General features: G+C 47.0%; 1 protein-coding gene across 15 annotated transcripts in view; it reads left to right on the plus strand.

Annotated features, from left to right (window-relative positions):
- The window catches only part of EPHA5 (EPH receptor A5), a 257,107-nt gene that overhangs the window by 13,467 nt on the left and 230,492 nt on the right, over nucleotides 1-13,148 (plus strand). For 14 of the 15 annotated variants that reach the window (XM_075929255.2, XM_075929256.2, XM_075929258.2 and 11 more), the window contains exon 2: nucleotides 11,819-11,883. In XM_075929255.2, the coding sequence (XP_075785370.2) occupies nucleotides 11,819-11,883 (65 nt within the window). Of the gene's footprint in view, nucleotides 1-10,713; nucleotides 11,030-11,818; nucleotides 11,884-13,148 lie in introns of those variants that run through there. The other variant, XM_089778177.1, reaches the window with a different exon arrangement.

Here is a 13,148-nt window from a genome sequence, read left to right on the forward strand (position 1 = left end):
GTCAATGCACTCCAGAATATTAGTTGTTTTTGGCAACTCTGTCGCATGGTTTACCTCTGTTCAATCTGTGATCGGCAATATGTCTCAGCTCTTTCTCAGCAGTATTATCACCTAAACAGTTAGTTCCCTTTTATGTAGTTATAGATCTGCGTTTTTCTTCCTAAGTGAAGTAATTTGCATTTGTTTGTACAGGTTGAACCTCTCTAGTCTGGTGCATTCTGGTCTGGCATCATCCGTGGTTGGGTATGGTTTTAGATAGCCGGATGTCCACTTACCATGCACGTGGCCAAGTTTCCTGCGGTCCCATAAAGTTTATTTACAGTTCCTAGTCCTAACTCTCTATGTTGTTCTTTAGCTCTAATTTACTCCTAATTTTTTTCTAAGAGCCCAGCAAGCAGTGGGAGTTTTGGTAGTGCTGTTAGATAATATTGACCTCTGGGATCCGGCAAATTCTCTGGTTTGGCACCGGTCAGGGTTGGGGTTAACCCTAGGACTAGAGAGGTTCAACCTGTATTGAATTTCATTTTGTTGAATTCAGACCAACTCTCCGGTTTCCTAAGATTATTTTGCATTAATCCGGTCTTCCAATGTGTTTACAGTGCCTCTTCTCTTTGAGAAGCATCCTGTCCATTCCGTCATCCAAGTCATCAATAAAAACATTGACTAGGAACCTGTCTCCGATTGACCTCTGCATCATCCAGCCAGATTCTCATTCCCAGTATGACAGTAAGACATTGGTAGCTTTCCAGGTATCAAAGTTAGGCTGACTGGTTTATAATTTCCTGGGTCCTCTTTGCTCTGCTTTTTATGCTGGGTACTGTGTTTGCCCTTCTGCAGTCCTCTGGGACCTCGCCCGTCCTCCACGAGTTTTCACACGTAATAGTTAGCGGTTCCGAGAGTTCTTCAGTCAGTCCCTTAAGTATCCAAGCATGAATTTCATCAGGCCCTGCTGACTTGAACACGTCAGTGTCCCTCAATATTCTTTATGGTCCCTTCTGGCCTTAAAATCTAGAATGCAGACTCCAGCCTCTTGGAGCTTGCTATAAAGGAGGTCATAGAAAACCTACAGCAGAAGTGAGTCATCATAATAAAATATCAATCTGTCGCTAATATCGTTTTTGTAGGTTCATTAAATTGTGTGTGTTTTCTTTCTCTGTTGGCTTATAAATAATAGGTGCATAACTTACATTTCTCTGGAGTTGGTCTCCACTAGCATATAAATTGATATTTCCTTTTTTTTCTCTCTTTTTTTTTTTTTTTTTTTTTTGGTCATAACTCAACGCAAATAATAAAAAAACATCTGCTCCATGATGACTGATTTCTTTTGAGGGGTTTATTCTTTCATTTATTTCTGATTTCCTGGATTAGTTTTGATTGTCACTTACTTGTAGGAGCTCTTTTGGATTTACAGCTTTGCAGAACTATAGAGCACAACAGGGAAAACAGTAGGATGAGTGAGGAAACCACGGTGATGCCATACAATGGACAGAGATGGGTGAGGAAGAAACAATTGGAGTGTGACACAAGAGAGGTCTTGCTGCTCGGAATGTCTTGGTAATGCCATGAGGTCCTGTAGGAGGGAGGTTTGACCATGACATCACTCTGGTTTCTTGCTACTCAGTGGGCTCAAACAAGAGGTAGATAGGTTCTTGGAGAACAGGTCCATTCATGACTATTAATCAAGACCATCATGGGTGCAACCCCAAACTCCGTGTGCCCGTAACGCTCTGACTGCCTGACGCTGGGACAGGATGTCAGGGTGACTTGATTCATTGCCATGTTCTGCTCATTCCCTTTGGGACACCTGGCAGTGTTGGACAAGAGGACGCTGGTCCAGATGGACCATTGGCATGACCCCGAGCGGCCGTTCTTATGCTACTGGCCTCCTCTGCAGAGAACTTTGAGCTGCACCAATGAAAAGGTCTGTGTAAGAGCTGGTTGTAAGTGCTCCCTTCTGGTCTCATTCTGTTCCCCTGAAGTCAAGGGTGAAGCTTTCACTGCTGGTGACGGAGTGTTGAAAAATCTCATTTGGGGTCCTCCTTCCCCTGTGCTTGCTTCCAACAATGGTCCAAAAGTTGTCCTATTGAAAGGAGCGGGGGAGGCCAGTCTCTCTGATATTTGAAGACACTGGAGTAGAGTGTGATGGGTCTAGCCACAGAACACCCCTTGGGGGGGGGCGCTTCCTGGTGCTGACAAAGCCACTGCCACTTGTCTCCTTCTCTCTGGGGCTGCTCACCACCCTGTCCTGCTGGGCCAGATCTCCCGGTCTCCCCCAGCCAAGGCACACAGCTGAGATCACCACTCCGAGGAGCAGGACAGACACGGAAACTCTTCAGTAGGGTTGCCATGTGTCCGGTTTTGAACCAGACTGTCCAGTATTTGAGCTTTCTGTTTGGGAAACAAATTGAGAAAATATCAGTGAGAAAATAGAACTGTCCGGTATTTTCTAAATAAGATGTCATGTAGATTGTGATGTTATGTCAAGTGTGTCTGGTATTTTTGTTGAAACTATCTGGCAACCCTACTCTTCAGGTCCGAAGGAAATGCAGTTTTGGCCCCAGCTTCCAAGGAAACCCCTCCCCAAATGGGTTCAGAACCCCAAATGAAGTATTTAGGTAAGCCCCTTTTAACAATGAAAGGGGGATGTACACACTAATTGCTCCCCCAGGTAACAATTATTTACACTGGGCTTGAAAGTAAATAGAAGTGATTTTGTTAAGTACACACAGTAGGGTGTAAGTCAGGGTGGGCAATAATTTTTGCAGGGAGGCCACTTCATGAACTTTGGTTGGTGGTTGTGGGCCAGTTCCAGCCCCCCTGGAAGGGGTGGGGCCTTGGGTGGAAGGGGCGGTTCCCTCTAGATGCCACCCACTGCTGGTGGGGAGGAGAGAGCCGCCAGTCACTTTGAACAACGAATGACATCGCGCACTTCCCCACCCCCTGGTCTTGATTGGCCTGGGGCGGGGGAGTGGCAGGGGAGCCCAGAGGCCGGATCAAATGGGTTAGTGGGCTGGATTTGATCTTGTGCACCCTGATGTAAGTGGTGGCAAGTGAAAAATAGGCAGAGCAAAGTGAATTGCAAATTTAAAATAACAGGAAACACCTAACTAATTCTGATCAGCCCCTACCAGTTTGGGAGGTCACATGACTTCCTACGACTGCTTAGTCTCAACGACAAAAGAGGCTGTTCACAGGTGATTACCCAGATATTGAGGGAAACACCCTTGATGGCCCCATTTAAAACCATCCACCATTCCACGCTCCATATCTCTAGCTTTACATACAAGAGTGACCCACGCACCAAAATAAAATCGATCCAGCAGCCTGACATATCAAAATTGCTAGGTTACATGAGGTATTTTGTCCAACGCATCTGTGAGTTATGCATATTGGTGTCCGTAAATCATTTTTAGAAAGCATGGGAGATAGAGCACCTGGCATGTTCCATCGCTCCCCCTGTGGGATATGCATGAAAAAGGCTATTAATTACCCAGTCTGTGTTCCGTGCAAAGATTTGCATCACATCTTGGTTGATCCAACTGGACCACTCTTTGCGAGTAACTGGAGAATGTGCAGTTGGAGCGTACACAAACCCCCCTCTGGGTCAAAACAACCAATGGTCTGGTAGCACTTTTAAGACTAACAAAACATGTAGATGGGATCATGAGCTTTTGTGGGCACAACCCCCTTCTTCAGATGACTTGAAGAAGTGGCCTGTGCCCACGAAAGCTCATGATCCCATCTACATGTTTTGTTAGTCTATAAAGTGCTACCAGACTATTTGTTGGTTTTTTTTCCTGCACAGACTGACTCGGCTACCCCCTGAAGCCCACTCTGGGTGTTGTCCTAAAAAAAACAGGCTCTGGTGGGAGTTTAGACGTAATCATCACTTATCCCACCCCAAAGGCGCGAAAGTTAATGATTATACAGCTCCTGTGCAGTTGAGAATGAGAGCTAATGAGGGCTGGCGGGAGCGGACGCGCGTATGGTCAAGTTGAGAAGCATTGTGTCGTTTGGCTCTTTCATGTGCTCCCAGTTTGTTTTGTTGGCAAAAACTGTCTGAGAGGAAGTGTTTGCCTGCGGGCTGTGTGGCCTCATGCTGCTGCTTCCAGACACTCAGCACATTCTGCTAGCTGATGTGGAGCAGGGGTAGCATGAATAAATCACTCCTATTTAAATGCTATTAAGCTTTGGGAGGCATCAGGCATTAGTGATGGTCGCTAGGGCTTATGGGCGTTGTAGCAGGTGGAAGAACTCCCTACTCACCTCAAAACTACAGGGCAAAACCAGAGGTATTTCTGAGCACTGCATTAGAGAATAGGACTGTGATTCAGGAAATCTTAGAATCATCGAACAGTAGAACAGGAAGCGATCTCAGGAAGTCATCAAGTCCAGTCCCCTGCCCTGGACCAAGCACCATCTACATCAGTGTTTCTTAAACTTTAAGACTGAGGAACACCAAACAATATATTTTTTATGAGGATTTTTGGTTGAGCGCAAAAAAAAAAAAAAGTCGCCTGTCCCTTTAAGGATGGCCATTTTTAATTCTGTTCTGCCAGTGTGCCGCGGAACACAGTTTAAGAAACACTGATCTACTTCATCCCTGATAGAGGTCCATCCAACTGGGTCTTTTATATCTCCAGAGCTGGAGATTCTACAACCTCCATAGGCAACTTATTCGTGTTTCACCGCACCCTGACAGTAAGGAAGTTTTTCCTAATGTCCAAATGTCGTCACTGCTAAGGATAACCCTTCTGCATGTGCTTACCTTTAGGCAGATCATTAAATGGGGACTGAAGCCCTGTTGATGTCTTTGGGGAAGTGAAGCCCATGAAGGAGTGTTGTCCCAAATTGAGATGAATTCAAGCACATTTGAGGAACCTTTATAAATGGGATCCGAATTTAGGGTTGTTCCTCCCATGCAAACCCCTAAATTGTGTCTGCTAAAGGCCCAGCTCAGTGAGGCCTGCTGGTTCTCATAAAAGGCCCGCAGGATGGCACCCAATGGAGGCTCAGGGTGTGTGTGCAAATGTGTGGGTTAGGAGGTGTGTGGAACTGATCGTTGTGGGATGGAATGGCATGTCGGCTCCAGGGTGCATCATGAGAACACGCCCCAGGTAGGCTGCATCTAAAGGAGAGCCCTTTCATGAAAGCAGCTGGTTTTTCGGAGCAAAAGGACATGTTCTCTGTCCTGGCATCTGCCAGTGAAACAGGGTAGTAAGGTTAGATGCTTATACGGGCAGAATGGAGCATGCAAAACCCAGTAGCAAATGGGCACAAGGCGAAAATAAGTGCATTTATTTCACATCTGCATGGTGTAGTTATACACAGTGTTGGCACAGACCGTGTTGGTGGCAGAGTATTTGTGCCTTCACAGGCAATGCGGAGTGGTGATTTGTTAAAAATTTGTGAAGTTGATCAGCCTAGCACGGTGTTTTGGAAGCTACACGGTGACAGTCACACCGCACGCATCATTAGGGCAGGTTTTGTTTGCCACGTGACTTATCTGTGAGTTCGTCCAAAACTCGGGTGGAGATCCTTTGCCCCAGGCCAGCCCTTTTATACTGGGTAAAAGAGCCAGAGCAGTAGAAAGGAGCTCTGGGTGCGCCCTTAGGTGACCCACAGTCCTGGCATGGCAGAGGACTGCCATAAGGGTGTGAGTATCCTATTGGTGTAGATTGGGGAGGGGAACCTGTGGGCTGCCTGTGGTTGGGTCACCTGATGGTTTGTTTACCTGAGCGGCCGCAAACACGGACCCCACAGCTCCTAATGCCCACGGTTCACCATTCCAGCCAATGGGAGCTGCGGGAAGTAGTCACACGGTCTGCGCTGGCCCCTATTGGCCAGGAAAGATGACAGGCAGCCACTGGGAGCTGCGAGCGACCATGCCTGTGGAAACTCAGGCAAACCAAACGTGTTGGACTGCCAGTGGCTAACCCTGAGGAGCAGCGTATGGCTGGCATGCCGGAGGTTTCCCAGCCTTGATGTTGATAATATGCTGGGAGTAGGGGTAGGAAAAGTGCTGGCTGGCACAGCTGCAGAGATTTGGAGCAGTTGTCCGTTGTGCTGCTGTCGGGCTACCAACGTTCCCAACTGGACGCCACTGCTGCAAATGATGTCCAGTCCATACAGTCAGGAAAGTCGACAACTCTACCACCTGGAGAGTCTAGGGTTTTACCCATGAAAGCTCATGGCCTCATGTGTTAGTCTCTAAGGTGCCACAGGCCTGCTCGTTGGGGTAATTTAGGTAGGACTCCAGACCTGTCTAAATTAGGCCAGGCACCTGTCCGTCACCTGAAGCCGCCCTGAATTAGGACACAAAGTAACTCTCAGCCCCCAAGCATTCTGCACTGTGCCATAATTCCAGTGGAATCATGGGCCGAATTCTGGAGATTTTCTCATTTTTTTAAATTTCAGTGAGGAGTTGGTCCGGAGGAAGGATTGAGTAGGACCTTCAGATTTACTTCTGTTCATTTGCCTCTCCAGCAGAAAGAGTCACATTGACTTCAGTGGGAGTTGGCCGAGGGCTTGTTGTCATTCTGTATGGAAAATTATTTTTGTATTGCCGTTGATAATGACCTAGAAAGTTATTCCTGCAGTTCGGTGTATCACATTCTTCTGAGAAACTGACATTGGCTAAAAACCACCTTTTTCACGCCATTTTTCTGATATTGAATTAATGCTTTGCAAAGCGACTGTGGGGTATCAAACATTCCCTCTAATTAGACTCATTAGTGGCTTCTCCAGGACAAGTAAGTTTCAATTAAGTTGCACAATGTAAATCAATAGTCATCCTCCCTCCACTGCAATTTACAAGACTATACCGTTCTGAACAATTTAATTATAGCAATTGTGGTAGCGGGAATTATTGGTGATTCTGCCATTTTGTTTCAACAGTCCTGTTAGACAGTTTGCAATCATAAAATGGGCAGAGTGACTTAAAATGTTGGGATTTGCGTGTGTTCTTTGTGTATGAAGAATGCAGAAGCTGCGCCATTGTACAACAGTACCCGGGTACTGAACTTTCTGTTCCAAGTATATCTTCCACTGAGGTCAATGGGAGGAACAATCAGTTTCACACATACAAAATGGGAAGCGACTGTCTAGGGAGGAGTACTGCAGACAGGGATCTAGGAGTCATAGGGGACCACAAGCTAAATATGAGTCAACAGTGTGACGCTGATGGAAAAAAAGCAAACATGATTCTGGGATGCATTAACAAGACACGAGAAGTCATTCTGCCACTCTGCTCTGTGCTGATTAGGCCTCAGTTGGAGTCTGGTGTCCAGTTCTGGGCCCCGCATTTCAAGAAAGACGTGGCGAAATTGGAGAGGGTCCAAAGAAGAGCAACAAAAATGATTAAAAGTCTAGAAAAATGTGACCTCTGAGGGAAGACTGATAGAATTGTGTTTGTTTAGTTTGAAAAGGAGAAGACTGAGAGGTGACATGATAGCAGTTTTCAAGTACCTAAATGGGTGTTACAAGGAGGAGGGAGAAAAATTGTTTTCCTTAACATCTGAGGTTAGGACAAGAAGCAATGGGCTTAAACTGCAGCAAGGGAGGTTTAGGCTGGACATTAGGAAAAACTTTGTACTTGTCAGGGTAGTTAAACACTGGAATAAATTTCCTGGGGAGGTTGTGAAATCTCCATCACTGGAGATGGTTAAGAGCAGGTTAGACAGACACTTGTCAGGGATGATCTAGATCAGTGTTTCTTAAACTTTTTAAGATCGAGGAACACCGAACAGTAATTTTTTTTATGAGGAATATCAAGGCTTTTTTTGTTGAGCACACAAAAAAAAAGGCGCCTGCCCCTTTAAGGGCAGACATATTGAATTCTGTTGTTCTCCGCACACCTCCGACTGCCTCGCAGCACACAAGTGTGCTGTGGAACACAATTTAAGAAACACTGATCTAGATGGTGCTTGGTCCTGCCATGAGGGCAGGGGACTGGACTTGATGCCCTGTTGAGGTCCCTTCCAGTCCTAGTGTTCTATGATTTTATTATTTTTTCCCATTAATTCAGTAGAGCAAATCCTGACTCTTCTACAATCACATCTCTAGCAGTGAAGCAGTTGGTTCAATAGGCAGCCGAAGGGGTTTGATCTGACAGATGCATTTCTTACGACCATATTTTCCAGCCTCCTCCAGGAAGCCGTTTTCCTGCTCGTCTGGTCCCGCAGGACAGCAGCGTGGCCAAGTTCCCAGTTTGCCTTTTGTTTAATAGGAAGTGGAGCTGGTGAAAGGGGCTAGCGAATTCTTGGAAATACAGCCGCTCAGATCCAATCTCTGGGCCCACTCTTGTGCTGAAGCACCTGGGTGCCATGGTGATGAGCACTGGCAGAATGTCTAGAAAAGCATGTTGTTCCTACGTACTGACTGGAGCTTTGGCGGGAAGTCTGTGGTATTTTTTTTACTTAGAGTTAAGGTTGTTAAAAACGGTTAATTAGGTAACCGTGACACAACTTAGTGGTCACGGGCTGTCATCTCTGTAATGTCGAGCTGATACTGAAGTTCCCACAGCACAGCTGACTTCCAGAAGTGGGGCCGACGGTGTGCGCCAGGAGTGGCTCCCAGCTGCTGGCCCCGCTCCCAGGGAGCCGGCAGCACCATGGCTTCTGCAGTATAAGCTTTACATTGCAGAGCTTATAGCCCGAGGCAGCAGTTGGTTTCCCAGAAACTGGTGTGCGACAGAAACTGCCTGTTAAGCCAGCTCCCAAAGTGCACTGGCTCCCACCTGCCACCCTGCTCCCAGGGAGCCGGCAAATAAAAGCGCTCCCAGCCCTGCTCCCAGGAAGTCGACGGCCATCCTGCACGATGTGCTCTGTTATAGAGTCAGCAGCATGGGGCAGTATCCTTGGTAACCAATAAACTCATGCTTATCGGTTACGGTAACTGTTATGGTAACCAATAAACTCATGCTTATCGGTTACGGTAACTGTTATGGTAACCAATAAACTCATGCTTATCAGTTACGGTAACTGTTATGGTAACCAATAAACTCATGCTTATCGGTTACGGTAACTGTTATGGTAACCAATAAACTCATGCTTATCGGTTAATCGTTGAAATGGTTATATCGCTACTTCAAGTAGGGGAATTTAACTTTCTTTTTAAGAAAACCACCACGGACCTTCCTCTACCTTTTGCAGCACATAATCTGTAAGCAAAGATTGGATTTTCTGAAGCTTTATTTCAGTGAAATCTCTATCTTCGTCTGAGGTAAATTTAATTTAAAAAAGGCTCCTCTGAGAGTATTTGAAAATTTGCTTTTTATTTTCATCTCGCTTTTTTTTCGTGCCCTTCTCGTTCACAAATGGCTTGTTACGAACCCGTCAAGCTTCTCGTCGCTGTCAGTCTCATTGATTGGCCTGTGAGAAATAGGCATATTTGAAAAACGAGAGAAAATTATTAATGACAGGATGTGAACAATTGTAATTACTGACAAGCCAAGTACAACTCATCAGGTCATTTGCGAGCAGATATGTTGTGACGTCAAAAGTACTCAATCAGGCATCCGTATTCCCCCCTCGTTAATTTTCATATCCAATTGAATGAATGGGGAAGGTGTGGCTGTATACATCAGAGTTTTCATTGGTCCATTACTTCATGATCTGTGTCCAGATAGTCAGCACCATGGATTGATGGGAGAGCTCTAGAGATAATCTCACATATATGACATTCTTAGTGTTACACTCACCTCTTGTTAGTTCTCCTTCACGGTGAATGTTTAGACTCCAGTCAAGTGTCTTAATTTACCTGGTGACAATCAACCGCAGGATCCTAAGTTTAGCCACGCGGTTGTGAAAATTGCGGTGGTTTGGTTTTTTACAATCCGTGTGATGGTCAGAAAGGGAAGGCTGGCTGAAAGAACTGGGTTTGAGGAGGGTTTTCAGTGAGGTTGTGTGGCATCAGTGCAGGATATATTGCAAGAAGAACGTCTGTTGGCGGAAATGATTCTCTCTTCCATTATGAGCCGGGGTGGGCAAAAGGGCCTCCGTGGGCCGCATCTGGCCCACCAAGCAGGTGGATCCGGCCCGCAGAGGCCCTGCTGCTTCCCCGCTGGGGGGCGGGGGAGAGCGCAGGAGGCCTCCTCCCACCCTGCCAGGAGCACGTGGTGCTTTGAAGCGCCGCACACTGCTCACAAGGCCGGGGGAAGAGTGGAGGGGACTTCGTGCGTGCTCCCCTGTCCCCAGGCCAATCAGGGCTTCCTTTGCCCTGCCCCGGTCCTGCAAGGAGCCCACGACACTTCAAAGTGCCACATGCTCCTTGTAGGGTGGGAGGAGGCTTCCTGCGCTCTCTGGGCCCTGATTGGCCTGGGGGTGGGGGAGCGTGCCAAGCCTCTTCTAGGGCATGGGTGCCTAGTGGGAAGGGGGGACAAAGGGGCTCCCCCACCCCAGATCAATAATGGTCTGGGGGCGAGCAGCCCCGCCCCTTCCTGCTTAGGCCCCGCCCCTTCATGCTTAGGCCCCGCCCCTTCCTGCTTAGGCCCCGCCCCTTCCTGTTTAGGCCCTGCCCATTATGGGGTGGCCCAGGGCTACTTAAAAAACTTTTGAAGTGGCCCCCTGGGCAAAAACTATTGCCCACCCTTGATTAAGAAAGAAGTTTCCTCTTTATTTGCAGCTTCATAAGACAAAAGTTTTGGGCCAGAGACCAATTGGAATCTGGAGTTTTACAGCTCTGCAAAGAGAGCTAATAATGTCAAGTGCCTAATACAAAGACTCTTAACTACAAACAGCGCTAAGAGCTGCTGTCATTTTTCTTAGCTTAGCTAAGTGTGTGTAGATTTATTTTTTAATTACACTCGCTATTTGGGCAACCGATTTTGCGTTAATTTGTGGAAAAAATGTTACAAGCGTGGGAATAGTTTATTGCTGTTGAATGTAAATTGTTTTGTTAATTGCTTGTGTGGCTTGCCAGGGCAAAAATCAGTGAATTGAGCCAGTCAAGCAGCTTGCGATGTACTCCAGAGATGTGCGGTCTTGAGTGAAGAAAGAGGATGGAACTTTTCCCAACACCGTTGTGCGAGGTCTGCTTCCTGCCCACCCCCGATGTTTTTACAAAATAGTGAAAGGGGCCTGCCTGGGAGGACTTTCTGCAGATGGGGAATTATCAAATGATTTGAATTGCATTTTTAAAGCAAAGGAGAAAAGCTTTCTATAAACAGAATAACTTGCGTTTTTTGTTTCATTTAAAAAAGACTAGTTTATTCTTTATATTGGAGTGATGCAGAGAGGCCCCATGCAGGCATCAAGGGTCTTTCCCCCACGCTAGGGATGGCACACACAAGATTGACTTGTTTCTCAAAAAACATAGTCCAAAACCCCAATATTGTGAATAGTAAGTTACACGTGCAGGTCTGGATTTGTACAGTGCTTGGCATAGCAAAGTCCTGGCCCACAGGTACTTAACATTGCAATAACATATCTTGATGGTAACTTCAATAACTTATCTTGATGGCAGAGGGGGAGATCTAGGTTGGATATTAGGAAAAATGATTTCCCTAGGAGGGCGGTGATACACTGGAATGGGTTACAGAAGGGAGGGGGTGGAATCTCCATGCCTAGAGGTGTTTAAGTCCCAGCTTGACAAAGCCCTGGCTGGGATGATTGAGTTGGGATTGGTCCTGCTTTGGGCAGGGAGTTGGACTTGATGATCTCTCGGGGTCTCTCCCAACAGTAGGATTCTGTGATTATGTTAACAACAATTGGCTTCCCTTTCTGTTACTGACCAAGAGCCCTTACCAGGCCTTCCAGAAGCCTCGCGTATTCACTGATGCGTGTCTCCTTATCAAAGCTTTCTTCTTGTTTCTTTCTAGTGAATTTGCTGGACTCGCGCACAGTCATGGGGGATCTGGGATGGATCGCCTACCCGAAAAACGGGGTAAGTCGCAGAGGTTTGCTTCCTCCGGCTCCGAGCAGCGAGAGTTTCCATTTGGAACGCTGAGTCTGTGCGGAACGTTCCCCAGAGGGAATTGTTAGCAATAGCAGGGGAAAAAAGCAAAACACAACACAACAAACGGTGACTGGAAAGAATGAAGCGGTGTGGTCAGGGGTTGATTTGTTTCTGCAGCAGGGACAGCCTGAAGTGTTCAAATATCATGAGTCACAACCTTCCGCCCCCACTGCCCCAAATCAGGATGTTTTAAAAAAGCGATAAGCTTGGAGTTCTTTTTCATTCTCTTTTTAGAGCCAAGAGGGTGCAGTGGGGTCACATTCCCATGCTTTTCTCTGCCGTCCCGGGGGCTAGAAACTTGCTCTTTGTTTTAAATGAAAGCTGAAGGTCTCACATGAATCCAGAAGCTGGCACTAAAAAAAAAAATCCAAATGGTCTTGTGATAAAATGCCAAACATTGTCTTTATTAATGCTTTCCTTATTCAGTAGCTTGTGAGTAGCCCCAGTGAAAGCAGTGGTGGGGTGGGTTCCCGCATGGCCTAGGGGATAGGACAGGGTTGGGGGTTCAAGTCTCAGGTTGGGTCAGGAGGGGATGGCCAAAACTGGTTGGCCACAGGGCAGGTGGGATAAGGGAATGTATGTGAGGAATGCAGGGGTGAGGTTTGTTGCGATTCCAATGGGTCTGTCGGCCCCAGACGTGTTCCTTGCAGTGGTGCTGGCTGGGTTTCGGTGAGCGTGGGCCTGTGACTTTTTTTGGGCAGAGAGAATTTGGATAAAGCAACGTGGGGCTCAGTCCTGCACAGTGCTGAGCATTGCTGGGTGGGGTTGGGAACCTCTCCCCCCCTGGCAGGGCTGTTGCTGAGCAGAGCTGATGGGAGGTCAGCATGCTACAGAACCCGGTCTCGGATCAGGAGAGGGGGCCGAAACCCCAGCCCTGGTGTGGTGGACGGCAGCTGTGAATGACCGCAGTGTCGTCTTGGGATCGAATGCTCAGTGGCTACTGATTGTCGGGCAAATGACAATAATTTATAACACTCGCACCACACACACACACACACACACACGCCTGATTCGGGTTGGCTGCCTGCCAAAATCTAGGGTTGCCAGATGGTTTCGGAAAAAAAAACTGAACAACAACAACAAAAACATGCCAGGAAAAAGCTTGTTGCGAGAAAACAAATAAAACAAAAAACACACCGTGGCCCCTTTAAAAAACCATGTGGTGAAGCTTTTTGGCCCTAACAGGCGGCCAG

This window comes from Pelodiscus sinensis, chromosome 4, assembly GCF_052426305.1.
Source record: "Pelodiscus sinensis isolate ZL-2025 chromosome 4, ASM5242630v1, whole genome shotgun sequence".
Taxonomy (NCBI): Eukaryota; Metazoa; Chordata; order Testudines; family Trionychidae; genus Pelodiscus; species Pelodiscus sinensis.